This window comes from Musa acuminata, chromosome BXJ2-10 (genome assembly GCF_036884655.1).
Source record: "Musa acuminata AAA Group cultivar baxijiao chromosome BXJ2-10, Cavendish_Baxijiao_AAA, whole genome shotgun sequence".
NCBI classification, from domain to species: Eukaryota; Viridiplantae; Streptophyta; class Magnoliopsida; order Zingiberales; family Musaceae; genus Musa; species Musa acuminata.
The window spans coordinates 37879158-37894543 of record NC_088347.1 but is presented as its reverse complement, the minus strand read 5'-3'; the positions used below and the strand labels follow the sequence as shown (position 1 = coordinate 37894543).

General features: G+C 37.2%; 2 protein-coding genes across 8 annotated transcripts; both read right to left on the bottom strand.

The window, feature by feature from the left end:
* Positions 1-236: 236 nt before the first annotated feature.
* Positions 237-9825, bottom strand: LOC135625582 (uncharacterized). 7 transcript variants are annotated; one of them, XM_065130568.1, is made up of 12 exons: positions 9651-9825; positions 9336-9479; positions 8900-9236; positions 7805-7896; positions 7543-7645; positions 7064-7326; positions 5370-5501; positions 5170-5286; positions 4229-4378; positions 1281-1498; positions 1026-1179; positions 237-725 (listed from the first exon to the last, which is right to left on the bottom strand). In XM_065130568.1, exons 3-12 carry the CDS (start codon positions 9102-9104, stop codon positions 507-509), a joined length of 1653 nt encoding a protein of 550 aa, XP_064986640.1. In that variant the 5' UTR covers positions 9105-9236; positions 9336-9479; positions 9651-9825; the 3' UTR covers positions 237-506. The 7 variants fall into 7 exon arrangements, with proteins under 7 accessions (XP_064986640.1, XP_064986637.1, XP_064986642.1 ...); XM_065130565.1 differs by having other exon boundaries at positions 8900-9231; XM_065130570.1 differs by having other exon boundaries at positions 9336-9415.
* A 2597-nt stretch (positions 9826-12422) lies between these two features.
* Positions 12423-15216, bottom strand: LOC135625581 (uncharacterized). The gene is made up of 3 exons (XM_065130564.1): positions 15003-15216; positions 13190-13311; positions 12423-13088 (listed from the first exon to the last, which is right to left on the bottom strand). The coding sequence occupies exons 1-3, from the start codon at positions 15205-15207 to the stop codon at positions 12765-12767; spliced, it is 651 nt and encodes a 216-aa protein (XP_064986636.1). The 5' UTR covers positions 15208-15216; the 3' UTR covers positions 12423-12764.
* Positions 15217-15386: the final 170 nt, after the last annotated feature.

The window sequence follows — 15386 nt, the reverse complement described above, 5'->3', positions numbered from 1 at the left end:
CTTGGCTTTTAGGATTTGGATTCGAAGAGAGCTAGGGTTGTTAAGAATTTGGAGTATGTACTTAAGTGTATACGTGTCCAGTGTTTCAAGATTGAATCTGAAATATTGCTATTAAAGATGAAGTGAGTGGATGATGGATTGATAAGCACTAGTTTACTGACTCCGAAAATTATGCCCCTTATAATACCACTCTTAGATTTTTTTTGAGAGGACTGTATCCACTAAAGAGCTTTCGCTACTGGGAAAATGGCAACCCATAATATTTGATGGATGCTTAAAGCATTGCAAACCGAGTATTTAGTACAAGGGGGACAATATAATAATAACAAAAACAATTAAAAAAAAAACAAAGTCAACTACATGAATTTTTTTTGCAGCTATTGGGACAATATATTCACTATTATTACCATTTAGAACAAACACCAATAGTTCTTTTTCATGAGCACATATAGAACACAAAAAAAAACTGAAAAGAGATGAAAGGTTTCGGCACATGAATGCGGTATTCATGCTCTAACCAGGATTTCATATACGTTGCCATTATTTTCCCCACTTACTCTCTTCAGTGTTTCGAAACTTCTTCGGCTTCCAAGAAAATCTATACGCTTGAACGTCAAAGCTCCTTGTTCCACTGATTCTTTGCTTGTATAAAGTGATCGAAGCCGATCAGCATGCCTCGAGTCTGTGTGCATTGCCAGGTTGATTTCTTCTGCTGACATATTCTCCTGAAAACACAAGTAACAGAAACACAAGGTTATTTCGAGACTGTATAATTTCCTTTAGATTAAAAAAAAATCCAATTATTTTGAGATAAAAATCACTTAGATGGTGTTCAACCTATGCTTTGTGATCATGTTTGTACAAATTTCTGATCAAAAGTATCTAGAATTAATGTGAGTTATCTACATTTGTTGTTCCTCACAATTCCTTGAACAACAGCATAGCACGCCTTGACAAGGAACATCACAAAAAAGAAAATTAAAGAAACACAAGCCTTACTTTAAAGTCGTAAACCATGTGCTCACCTGATAAAAGTTATAGATATGGTCCAGAATCTGTACAGATGTAAAACCACCATCACCATAGAATGTTCTTGACAAGGGACCTAGTTCACCAAAGCGATCGACCGGGAAGAGTATAGTGAGGAAGTGACTTTTCAAGATTATTTCCATCTTCTCGCTGCAACCACATGGATTCAAGTAAAGACCATCAACCAAATTCAAGAGATCCGGCCAACAAAACCAAAAAGTGAAAAGAGGCCAAATGTTCTTACTAAATACCTTTCTCTTAGTGGCCGTGAGAAGTTCTCCAATAATGCTTCAGAATCCTTACCATCACCTCTTGCATTAAAGTAATCAAAAGAATGTTGCTCACTAGTGTCTTCTGTTGAAGACGACTCAACATAAATACGGGCAGATGAGGTTGGCTCAGACACTGTCCAGCAGATTGATTCCAAAAGGTTGCTGGGAGTGATTGGATGAATTGGAACTTGACATGACTGAATTCCAGTGGATAATGTTGTCCATCAATGTAAAGTCACTTAGGTAATTTTTGGAAAGAAAGGATTAAAAACTTTCAAGTTACATAATAGAATTGTTGCAGCTTCTGATGCATAAATGAAAATTTTAAACATGCAAACATTACTGGAATGTATCATAACTTGCTTATCAATTGCGATGACTATAGGCAATGGTTAAGTTCAAAAGGATGCCATTTTTTAATCTTATTTCTTTAATATTCAATAAAGAAAATAAAAAGAATATTTATCCCAAATGATACCACTCGAGGAGGGTGGAGAAGAAGCAACAGGACCACAAATAATAACTTAAGTACTTGAACTATACATCCAGTTGACTTTCGTAGAAACATTGCAAATGACTTTCTCTGGAGGTTTCCAACACACATCATCAGTCAAATGATAACGGAGGCACTCAAGCATCTTTGTAATTAAAAGTTGTCCACCTAAGCAATATGCTAAAAGGCAATCGTAAAAATGTATCTCACAGTCAGCAGAAATTAATGCCCCTCTTCCAGTCATAATCAGTAACCAAAATCATGAATGCAAGATTTTCATAAACTTCACACATAATTGGATTAGTAAATCACCATTTGAGTCCCCATATGCAACTTGAAATCAACAGTGTTTGTCAGATGGAACAAGAGAAATTAATCCAACTTAAACTAAAAGGATTGTACTATTATTTGTTAGAAATACGAAAAATACTAAACAGAGAAAAACACAGGTGCAACCCGTGTTTCAGAGAGATGATATATATGAGAAAGAATGGGCAAAGAATAATTTGGTGTCCCCAAAGGCAATGACATGGCATATAAAACACAGGCTCATGTCTGCATCATAACAAAAAAGGGAAAAGATGACATATAAGGTTAAAAAAGACACAGCATGAACTATCTCTTTAAGGAAATTTTCTCTTCATGTCAAAGTAAAAAACTATGTAGCATCTACTTATATAAATGTTCACTTATTAGGAATCTGTGACCAACATGTATTCTCAAAATTTAAGTTGGAACATACGACAAATAATAGTTTCCACAAATGTTAATATACCAAGCGGAGTTTGACAAACTGGGAGGACTGGAATGCAGACCCACCCGATTTGTGAACAGGGTTTACTATTGAGCGGTAAACCCTGTGAATCAGGTTTACAGCCTGTTCCAAGCCCACAGCCGCCACCTCCTCTTCTCCGACTCTTCTCCTTCTCTTCTCTCACCACCTCTTCTTCTCAGCTACATTCCAGTGTACCATGTGTCGGTATGCCATAACGCTATAAAGGACTGGCCCCGTACAGGTGCAGCCATGGACCAGCATGAGTCTGGTATCCGAAATTTTATTTTTTGAATTACGAAAGTAAGTTTGTCCGTAATTGATTGGCAAGTTTAGTTATAGCATTTGTGACCGTATATAATTGTCGCTTCACAAAGATTTGGAAGAAACCTAAATAATGTTTGTCCAGCAATCGAGGCAGAAAACAAATGTTATCTGCTAAAACATGCAGCAACAGCAGCTTGTCAATAAAAAAGCATATAGCCCGGACTGTTTGGGTTGCCTGCAAAATTGTTTTTACGATCAATGCAGTTTTGTTGCAACAATATCAAAAGACGGTGCCTCAATACATGAGGCTCCTGCTAATGCAGAGTTGTGCAGCCTAATGATGTCTACGGCAACATCAATAGCAGTAAATTTTCTTTTCTATTGCTTGCAATAGAGTTCGCTCAAGTCTTTCTCTACCTCTTTTGTTCCACTAATCCTAATTGGTTTATCTTGCTTCTCTGATACATCTACAGGTACATACATTCGCAGTCAGAAGGCTCAAAAGTCAAAACTACTCATTGTTATAAAATGTAGGCTTTATGTTTGGAGCATCAATCCCAGAATGAGAATGCTGCCTGCCTGCAAGAGTCCTACCCGCATGCTGCTGCAAGAGTCCTACATCAACAAGGAGTGGTCTACTCAACAGGAAATTAGTTTAACAAAGTATATCCTAAAGCTTCTGAGAGTCCTATTCCCACAAGTACATCATGAAAGAAGGCCAAAGAAACAAATATTTAAGTGTTGTTTTCCTGCTAGAACAGGAGTCAATAACCAGTGTGTGATGCTCAAACACTCTTTATGGACACAACAGAGCGTACAAATAATTTGTACAAGACACGAGCAGGTCCTAGGAATCTTTTTTATGCTTTAATTGAAGAAGTTATTAGTGTTAGTTTCACTAATCTAACTAGGAGTTTAGTTACTAGAAACAAAAAAAAAGAAAAAGAAATAAGAAGACTTTCTGTGCATAAAAGGATGTTAGGACATCTCTTTGTGATTCCTTTGGTATTTTCAGTATTTTTCTGCAATAATATTAGTTTAATTTGTAGCTTTAGTCTCTAGTTTATAGCTTGTGGACTTCTTTTCCACCTTATATTGAATTTGCATACCTAAGAGGCATTACTTCTAACAAATTCTGTTTCTGTTCTCCTAGTAACAGACAAATGCATTTAAAAATCCTATAAACTAGTGACACTAAATTTTTGTAATTGCATAATATTATAATCCATAAAAGATAGCTGGGTCACGTAAAACTGTCCTTTTGATCTGAGAGGCAATGACAATCACACAATCTTCATGCTGCCACCACCCCTCAAAAAGAAAATAATGAGATGTTTTTCTTGAGTCGAGTGTAAATTACTAAAACATAGTGTGTATAAAAGGCAAAACAATTACTTGAATACGGCGACAACGACGACTTCTAACACCCTGTTTTGCCAACTCAACTGCCTTCTGCCTTTCTTCAAGGCTTTCGTTGCTTCTTCCTTCTGCAAGAGAGTGTCTAGAGTTCTTAGAAACAGGATGGACACTTCCTCCATAGCCAACCTAAAAAAAGTTTAAATTATTATAAAACCAATATTGTATATAAGATAAAAGTAAATACTAGCAAGATGGCTAGTATAATTTAGGCTGAAAAATGTCTTGATGTTGACCAACTTTAATAAATCTAGAAAACTTGATGGAATATATCAACAAAAAATGTCGAACTGACAAGAGACCTGAACATCTATAGAAGAGGATATCAAAAATCGGTCTTTCAGTTATAAGCACTCAAATATGAACCTGAATATTATGATTTATTAATTGTTTCCACTGTGACTCTTGCTTAGTTGTAGACTTACGAGGGCCGAAGTGCTTTTAAGATGCTAATTTTTCTAATTTAACAATTTGAATATTCTGCCAGGTTTTTTCCCTGGAAGGCCATCTGGCATAGTTATCAATCTTGCTAGACAAGGTTTGACAAATTTGAGAGCACTAAGAAACTATGTTTATAATCTAGCATGTAGGTTCAAGAGTATATAAGTTAAATGGAAAACCTTTGAGCCTTATAAGTACTTCCTATCTTGATGGTAGGCGCAAGTGCCTGAGAAACACTATTGACAATTGCATGTGCTTCATGCTCATTAAAAGCAACTAAACATGTATTTAGTAATTTAGGTCTTGTCGGTTAGTAAACATTGCACATACCACTACTACAGTGAAATTTTGCAGCAAGGTCAAATTTATCGATAACTACTAGAAAGAATTGAGAGGAAAATGAAATATAGTAGGATATCAAACCAACATTGTATCTCATTATGAAAGCCAAATTAATATCAAAAGAGAACAAGAACTACCTCTCCAGCTGTCTGAGCATTCTCAAGCATCACGCTGGCTTGCTTAGCCAGGTCAGAAGATAAGTGCACAAGCCGCTGCATGCACTTCTCCTTTGCTGTTTTGAGCACCCACAGTGGCTGATGCACATCGCGAACAAGCAAGGCATTAAGTCAGCCACTTCATGTTGGGACATCAAAGATATTGATGCAACATGACTTACAGTTACAAGATTGTTAGCATGACCCATGTATCTTTGGATAGAAGGACCTTCACAAACTATATGACTTGCACGACAGCCAATAAACCAGTCATTCAAGAAAGTAGCACCCTCTATTCTAGCTGCCTCAATAACCTGTTAAAAGTCAAAAGAATAAGTAACATCAGAGATATGCATTGCCAAATATATTCTTATTACAAAAGTTGTAAGGTCAACGGGAACGTGTTACAAAAGTTGGAAGGGAGAAAGCTTAAAACTGTTGAGTTTTCCATAATACCAACCAGCTTTCCTGACTACTAGTTTCCATGTCCAGTACATATGAGAAAATATCCAATGTTTCACCTGACAAAAGCAACAGTTTTGATACCAAAAAGGCTCCAGAGTCATTAACATAGTTATGCAACAAGCCTACCTAATTCCAGAAGTATGCTCCTGTTTACTCTTATGTATGCTATCTGGAGCATTTTAATTTCTAAAACTTGAATACATGGTCATTCCACTTTTCTTAGCAATAAGCCAAATCTAAACTTAAAAGTGTCTTGGATGGAAACATGTATAAACATGATAAAAAGAAAAGGTTTATTGATGACATACGACGGACTAAAAATATCCAATGTTTCACCTGACAAAAGCAACAGTTTTGATACCAAAAAGGCTCCACAGTCATTAACATAGTTATGCAACAAGCCTACCTAATTCCAGAAACATGCTCCTGTTTACTCTTATGTATGCTATCTCGAGCATTTTAATTTTTAAAACTTGAATACATGGCCATTCCACTTTTCTTAGCAATAAGCCAAATCTAAACTTAAAAGTGTCTTGTATGGATGCATGTATAAACATGATAAAAAGAAAATGTTTATTGATGACATATGACAGACTAAAAATATCCAATGTTTCACCTGACAAAAGCAACAGTTTTGATACCAAAAAGGCTCCACAGTCATTAACATAGTTACGCAACAAGCCTACCAAATTCCAGAAGTATGCTCCTGTTTACTCTTATGTATGTTATCTTGAGCATTTTAATTTCTAAAACTTGAATACATGGCCTTTCCACTTTTCTTAGCAATAAGCCAAATCTAAACTTAAAAGTGTCTTGTATGGATGCATGCATAAACATGATAAAAAGAAAAGGTTTATTGATGGCATATGACAGACTCAAAATATCCAATGTTTCACCTGACAAAAGCAACAGTTTTGATACCAAAATGGCTCCACAGTCATTAACATAGTTATGCAACAAGCCTACCAAATTCCAGAAGTATGCTCCTGTTTACTCTTACGTATGCTCTCTTGAGCATTTTAATTTCTAAAACTTGAATACATGGCCTTTCCACTTTTCTTAGCAATAAGCCAAATCTAAACTTAAAAGTGTCTTGTATGGATGCATGTATAAACATGATAAAAAGAAAAGGTTTATTGATGACATATGACAGACTAAAACCGTCGAAGCATTAACATTAAACATGTTAAAAAGCAAAACTTGACCTTACACTCATCAACACATCTGCGAAGAGGTCAGTAAGAAAAGGATAAACTGAAATACCTTAACACAGCTAAATGATAGGCAAGGAACAATAAAGCTGCCCTAGAAATTAGGGACTAATTGCTGCGAATAGTTATATATATATTTTTAATCACTCAGTATGATATGACAGGAATGTGATTGTACTTGAAAAGTCCATGTTTCTTACCTTTTTCTTCAGGTCATCTGAAATTTCTGGATCAACAAAGATAAATTTGTTGGAAAACACAGATCCACCATTTGTATCTTCCTTCTTGGGAGGCTGTACTGGAGGTTGCCAAGCCTTACCTGAAGATTTTTCATCCCCTAAAGCTGGACTAGGAAGGCAGGACTTTGCACTTCCAGGAATGGCAACAAGTCGATTCAGTTCCCCTAATGGCAAGCCATTCCCTCCAATGGTTTTCACACTATATAGAGACTCACTCAGCCTCACTGTTGCAGGCAGAAGCAACAATTAACTATAAAAGATTTATTTGAACAGGGACTCAAAAATCATGATGGCTATAATTAAGAATACATTGCTTGAGCACTACACAAAAATATTGAATATTTAAAAAGTCAAGTTTTAAAATGATAAAAATGAAAATGAAAGTTTATTGTATCATTCTGCAACTAGATTGGTATAAAAATGTCATAATTAATGCTCACCATTTCTCTTTACACTGTCCACAAACCAGCCCAGAGTAACAATAAAAAGGCCATTCTTAGATCCATATTGCATCGCATGTTCGAATTTTCTCCCGTTAAAGCTGTACTATTGTCAAGGGCCAACAATAGTCTACGATTGAACATTGAATGTATCCACTGGGTCATTAAAGACAAGGAAAAATGATGCTATTGTTAAAATTTTGATGGTGAAAACTAGAATTCAACAGAAGCAGTAATCAATTGCAGTTCTTTATTAGGATATCTGCACAACTAGATGTGTGCATTGAGGATGCAAGCTTGCACTGTACTGACCACCTAGTCTCTCAGTTGCAGCCATAACTTCTTTTCTTGCCTCTGTCACACGAAAGGAAATGATGAGATTTTAAGTGCAAGATTCAGATGAAGTTTGCAAATGTCAGAAGTTGTAAGAGCACGTGCATGGTTAATTGGATGGCATATATGAAGAACACCCTGGAGATCAGAAGACTGCAAATAAATGGTGAATTGACAACAAACTCCTACAAGAAAAGCAAACTTGAAAGGTATTACCCATATAGATATATTAGTCTCCAAGAGCACAAAAATGAAGTAATATAGAGCGACCTAATAACAAATTAGCTGTAACGAATTAGTGACCTTTAAGTAATGGTCTAAAGGAAATTTACCATTTTGGAAATAATATAATCAAAATCCAACATATGCATCAATATCTAAAAGCAAAAAAAAACACAATGTAATTTTATTAATAATCTTTCAATATAATAAAAGCTAACATCAAGTTCTGAAAGCATTTTTTACAGTAAAACCTAGTTAAGCTCCTAAAAAAAAAAAAAAAAAAAGATGCTCTTAACAAAATTAACAGAAAACATACATGAAGGAGAGCCAACATATTGAGGCTTATACGGACATTTATAGGACAGTGATCTTGACATCACATGGAGTAATTCCATGGGGTAACAAAGAAAGATGAAATTTAATTCAAACTTTTGAAGAACAAAATGAGAGCACGGTTGGAGGCCAAATCAAGTTGTTGTCAATATGACACCATGAAGAGTTTACAGTATGTACGAGACAAATATGAGACACTTTTTAATAGTTGAACTCTCAAGGATAATAAAAAAATAAAATAAAAACGACCACCCTAAATATACTCCGGCTCAAAGAGAATTTTGGGGTAGTCCACAACCAACAAGAGAAAGACCTAAGAAAAAAACGATTATACTCTTATTATGTTGATGCGTAATATCGATTTCCACAACAGTGATTGCAAGAGGAGCATATACATACACCAGAGAATGGAGTTTTAGAATCAAGTGAAGAAAACTAACATAAGCAAAAAGAAAGAAATTCTAAATACCTTTGGAGAGACCAGTAACACATATGACAAGACCAGCGAAAGGCCCATTGACCAGAGGAACAGTAGGCTCAGAAAGGGATGAAGAAGCAGGGGACATCATCGACATGAATCTCAGACTACTGGCACTCGGGAGGAAAGTGGAAGAACCAACAAAAAGCCTTGAACAGCCCTTGCTGCTTACCACCTCCACACTACCACCCGTCATAGTAACGAAAATCTCTTCAACATGGTCAAAAACCCTCAATTTGGAGCAGAGCGAGTATGATCTAATATCGCAAAACCACCTAAACCTTTCTCCTCTGTGATTCGAACATCACCATTCACCGTCACCTCTGCACTAAGAAAAGCCACGAATAATCTTAGAAAGTTATGGTAGAAAGCTCAACCTTTTCAACAATCTTTCTTCGGAAGTCAAGCAAAGAAAAAATTCTACAACCTATCCCAAAAGACCCAATCTTTCGAACTTCAAACTCCCGCCAAGATATCGGATCGCCGAAAGAAAAGACTGGTCCAGCTCTGATGTTTCATCGGTGAAGACCAAAAAGTAAACGTGCAGAACAAACGCAAAGAAACGAAGATCCTACAAAATTACACCACCGAAACGCTCGAACAACATCAAGAGAAGCAGAAACGAGCTCCTATCCGGTGACAACCACCACCAACGGTAGCATCGCCGCAGAGCGATCCAAGGTGAAATGAAGCGCCCTCCACATGAAGACACGACCACAGGAAAAGGTTGAGAATCCGGTACCTGATAAAGATCGAGGCCGAGATCCGGAAATGATGAGGTCAAAGGAATTGGGGCCTTGAAAGAGGGGAAAGAAGAGGGGATGGAAGTCGCTGCTTTCGAGGATTAAAGGCGTTTCCTCGTCGAGAAGGAGAGAGGGGGCGAAGACTTCCCCGTGGCCTGTTGGGAGAGGAGGTTCCTTTTGCCGAGGGGGGAATGGGGGGGGTGGTTTTAAATGCGGGTTAAGGACATTAACTTAAATGGACAATTAGGTCTGTGTTAATTTGCCCGTAATGTTAATTACTAATGAAGTAATTAGTTTTCTCTGTGATCCACTGTCCATCTCAAACAGGAAACAGCGAGTACCACTGACATCAGCAATTACTATGGCAACATTTTTAGTCTTCTAGTGGTTAATTATTTTAAAAGCATTTATCATTTCATGTCCATCAGCAGCATGTCATAATGTTGAATCTTTTTACAGTAATATTTATTTATTTTTTTAATTAATTATAAATGTTTTAATTCTTATTTATAGTTTCTAGTAAAGTATCTCTAAATATTCATGAATAAAAATATTTTTTTTCTATTGATAATCAAATCTATTCCAAATCTCACCACTATCAATTTTTAATTTTCCTTTTATGTATGACATGGCTTTTCTACTTTGATCATCTAATTTTTATTTTATTAATATTATTTTCATCAATCACTAATAAAATTCATCTCTCTCTCTTTGGTTTTAGTTTTTGCATCATCTGCTGAGAGCAGAGTAAATTAGTTTTGCGAGTTAAAAAGACAAAAGCCTTGTCGATCGTGGATGATATCTCGAGTCGTGTTGAGGCTTGTTTACTCTGCTTTCGAGGATGCGCCACATGTTGGGGCAATTATGGTTGCCCAACACCTTTCTTTCCTTGCAGTTCAAGGTCGTCTTCCTCAACAATAAAGCAATCGCAGCAATCAACACCATCACACACCTTGGCTCGGCAGCCGTTGACCGGAAAGAGTGCGTGCCGTCGACTGGGGAGAAGAAACACGTGCTCTGGATTGGACTGCAAACTAGCTGAAGCAGAAGCCATGGTAATCGAGCTCTCAACTGTTCTGTGGCAGCTTGCAGAAGCTACCGATCCAAGCTTAATAGGAGGCTCTACGGTTCATGTGATCTGCTGCTTTGTGCGATTCCATCAGCTATTCCATTTTGTGACTGAAAGAAACAGAGTGCTAATGTCGTGGTCGGCCTACAAACAAACCAGTGCTATGAGATGCAAAATACATGGTTGGCTCCACTGCTCCGTGACAGCCACAGCTGCTGATCCAAGAACAAGCCGTGAGCTCTTCCATTTTGTGGCTGAAAGGAATATAGTTTGTCATCATGTTTCAATTCTTTCTGTCTAACATACCGACATCAGACTTCGTTTGTGTTACCAATGTTGATCCAACTTGAAGATGACCCATCACCAGCCATGGCAACCAGGAGAGCTCGCATAAATATGTTCGGTATGTGAAAGAGCATGCCTGCCATAAAGTAGGTAACAGATCACCTCCATTGGAATGAGAGGCTGACAAGGTGTTTCGAGGGAGGGGAAAGAGGGGGATGAGAAGCAGACATGCAAAAGTGAGTGGAGTCCACGAAGTTGGAGGTGATGATTCCCTGCTGCAGCAAAACGAATCAAAAGGACGAGACCACAATCTGCAAAAGGAAGCTGGTGAGACGAGTGGAATGTGCTGTTGGTGCTGACCGTCAAACAGTATCCACACTTGATGATGGCCTGGACGTTCTCAAAAGAAAGACTGTTGTTTGAGCATGAGAACACTGCATGAAGCATTGGAAGAAAGAGGAGAGAAGAGTGATCTCCTCTTTTTGACCAAAGATAGGAGTCGATTAAATCTACAAAGTAATGATTCTAGAGAGAGAGAGAGACTTGACTCTGTGAGCAACATCCTTTTCCCTTGTTCTAAAACTTTTTACCATGGGATATCACTCCTTTTTTTTTTTTTTCTTTTTAGTATGTATATATTTTACTCTCAAAAGAATAGTTACATAATCTGAAAGAAACACTTGACTCACTAGTCAAACCTTAAAAAAAAGAAATTCAAATACACTCAATTCTAATGATATTAAATATTCAAATCCTATTAATTATTACGATCTAATATGATAAATTAATTGACCTATCAACTTCAATGAATAATCAATCCAAGGTTTAGTGTATTAATTAGATTCTTCATCTCCATCCCTATCATCTTCCTTTGTTCAGTGTATTAGTAAAATCATTTCGATAATATTATCAGATGCATGTTTATATTTGACATAATATATCATTATATTTTTTTTTATAAAAAATATATATATATAATACATGTAATCCGATCCATATATATAAAATGGAAGTGGGCCATCATTGTTGAATGCTACAGATCCTTTCATGATAAGTCCTGTATGCATGCTTTTGTTCCCTTATTGTCAATTGTAACATTCGTGCTGTTTTTGAGGCATTGCATCAAGCGTCATGCTGCATCAAAAAAGCACAGTGATTTACTCAATAATGTCTCTTTACAAAATACACAGTGATTTATCAAACAAGCTTCTAGTTTCAGATCTTCATACATACATACATACATACAAAAGGGAGAGGATTCCAACACAAATCACATTTTTCTTTATTCATATTTCCACCTTCCAAGATCAATGAGTGTAATATCTCAAAAATAGACCCTACATTATATCTTTTAGCAACTTCAATAATATGAAGCTTAAGTATGGTATTAGAGAACTAAAAATACTTACTGAACAAATTAGAAATGAAAATTTATTACTGCCTTGCAATTGGCAATTTCATCAGCTGCTAAATGGCACATAAAGATTGCTCTCAAAGAAAACAATAACAAGTTCGGGACCATGCCATGACCTTATTTCCAATTACCTTTGTCGACTATCTCAATGCATTTGAGAAGTAGGCAATTATAATTTAAGAGTATTGCAGTTTCACTAAAGTGAACTTTTAGAATCACAATGTTTCCGATAGCAAAGAACTACAGCTGACTTGGAGAACTCCCTGACAAAGTGCTCAATCAGAAATCAGCTTTTGATAACTAGCTCATACTTGTGCCACAGGGTAGAGATAGACCTCTGCCTCCTTAGCTGGGAAGAACAAGGTAGTTGAGGAAGGGTTCTGCATGGGGACCAAGAGCTTTCAGATCAGCGAGCTTGGCTAGCTCAAAATCCTCAAACTGGAAAGCAGGGGCACATGTGCAACCAACAAGAGAATAATGTGACTCAGGATCCCTTTTCGGGCTTTTCACAAGAAGACTGCCATCAGATGCGAACGATGCGACATCTAATGTTGGGAATGAACCAAACCAGACGTTCGGTGTCACAGTGTACTGGGGCCGATGACCAGCATCTAGATCTGAACCAAGAACAGTCAATTCGATATGCCCATCGTCATGTAGCTCGAAGATCTGATTAAGATACATGCCAGGAGGCACAATGAGTTATAAATCGTTACAATCATGTAGTAACAATATGCAGCATACGCAAGAGCTGGATATAGTCTTGTCACCGTAAGAGGTTCTCCAGTGTAGAAATGCCAGGTTTCAGCACAAGGGATGCGGTGCAGATGTGAGACACTTCCCGAGGGAAGCAAGAAATAGATTGATGTGCTCACAGGACGATCGACCTTGTCTGCAGATATTTTGTCAGAAGCTCTAAACTGCCAAGCTATTTATCTACGAATTGCAATAACATAAGGCAAGAATACGAAGATGTGTAGGTGTACTGCAGTGACATAGTATCTTAAAATTAATCCGAGTTTGTATTTTTACCTATAGACTCTCTTTTGATGTCAAAACCTTTATCATCTAGGATTTCATAGTGCTCTCGGAAGAGTTCAGTGGTGGGAAAAAAATCCCACATAGTTGTTGTTGTGTGTTGTTGACAGCCAATATTTGAATAGGTGTATATGATAATGGGTGAAAATGACTAATGATTGTGATCATCTTATGTAGGTCAATCGAATCCCATTTGATCTTCGGAAATCCAGGCATTGTGTTAATGCTTGATACTTACACATCCGAGAAATATATACAAAGTTATCGCTTGGACTAGTGAGCCAAGTTATATTGTTTCAGAGGCAACATGGACAACTTCTCTTTTCTAAGTGTAATTAATATTAGATAACCAAGATAAAAGAAAAAAACCATCTGAAAGTTTTGCTATAACTTAAGTAAAATTAACTAGCCCTGAGAAAAGTTGACTGACACACAGGTCAACTAAGCAAAACATAAAAAATAAAAAGATGATATCATTGGAGAGCAAACACTTGTAGCTTTTGCCACTTTGACCTTGTATTGCTTATCCAGATTTTCACAGCTATCAGCGGAGATATAAGGAATACATAAACAAAAATGTCTTTTTAGGCAGTCTTCTGCCTAATTTTTGTTAAGTCCCTCAGCATTCACAAGTGATAAACTTTAAACTGAATTTTACCTTTGAGAAGATCATCAGTAACACAACATATATTTAAGTTTTGTCTGATATTTTCATGTTATGATAAATCAAACTAAAAAAAAAAAAAAAGATGCAACATCAGTCTCATGCAGTGTGAATCAAGGAAGAATCCAAAAATGACAGTTTGGGATAATGATCATGTCTGATTATATATATGGAACTAAAGGACTTATCACATAATAATCATGGATGACACTTGTGCTGAAAAGGACTTGCTGTATTCTACAGCATGCAGGACAGGATCGAGACCTACTCCTATCTGTTATAGCATAGTGAACATGTGAAGGTAAAAGTTTGTTGCAATTGTCTGACCACTGATAAATCAGACATAGCAAAAATTGGATGGAAGACTATGGAAACCCATCATTCAACGGTTTGATTGATAAGCACGGCCCTTGCCAGAAAATTAAAAAAACATTTTGGGGTAAGGGAAAGCAGGAGAGTAAGAAATGTATCAGACTGATGCATCCCGGGGCTAAAAAAGGAGGACCTAACAGGCAGGGAAGCTGAGATCATAAGGAAGACGTGAAATCCCTGACTGTTTATGGAATTCAAGAACACAGATGACAAGACAAGAGAACTGTCATCAGTAGTCGTGACAATACCAACCGATATTGGCTACCAAAGCAAAGACCAACAGCAATTTTGTGATCTAACCATAGATTTAGTGCCACAATTCGAAGTCAAACTGGTGGCTGCCCATTCTAAATGCCCAAACTGAGTTAAGGCCAGCTTAAAACTCCCACAAGAAAATAACCTGCACTTGTCTTTGGAATCGGAAGCGGATAGGCCAGAAAACAAGAACATGTACCGGTGACCAAACTAGTCCATCCATGATAAAAGAGGGATCTCGGAGGAGGTCTTACAGCGGGGTGGCAGCTGAGATTTGCCGAGGGTGATGGAGAAGTCCCTGAAGGTCTCCGAGTAGAAGCCACCTTCGGGGTGGGGCTTCAGATCCAACATCTCGGCGACCTCGGAGGCCGTCTTGCTAGAGCCCATCCCCAGATCTCCCGCAGCTGCGTGCGCCACCGGGAAAGGTGCACGCTTTCCACCTGCGTCCCTTTTGACCATCTCGATGGAATATACTTAGGTATCTCCATCTAGTAATAATAATAATGATAATAATAATAATAATAATAATAATATAACAATTATTATTATTATTATTATTTGAAGATAAAATTCAGCATACATCATCATATCACAAGTTCACCGTGCAACAACATGTAGCGAGCACATATATCATGCAA

Excerpts from the sequence above, each read along its gene's own strand:
- LOC135625582 (XM_065130568.1), bottom strand. The coding sequence starts at position 9,104 with ATGACGGGTGGTAGTGTGGAGGTGGTAAGCAGCAAGGGCTGTTCAAGG. Across the intron at positions 7,897-8,899 it reads TGTTACTGGTCTCTCCAAAG|AGGCAAGAAAAGAAGTTATG; the intron begins GTATTTAGAATT and ends TTCGTGTGACAG. Across the intron at positions 726-1,025 it reads ATATCTATAACTTTTATCAG|GAGAATATGTCAGCAGAAGA; the intron begins GTGAGCACATGG and ends TTGTGTTTTCAG.
- LOC135625581 (XM_065130564.1), bottom strand. The coding sequence starts at position 15,207 with ATGGTCAAAAGGGACGCAGGTGGAAAGCGTGCACCTTTCCCGGTGGCG. Across the intron at positions 13,312-15,002 it reads ATCTCAGCTGCCACCCCGCT|ACAAGGTCGATCGTCCTGTG; the intron begins GTAAGACCTCCT and ends AAATATCTGCAG. Across the intron at positions 13,089-13,189 it reads ACACTGGAGAACCTCTTACG|ATCTTCGAGCTACATGACGA; the intron begins GTGACAAGACTA and ends TATCTTAATCAG.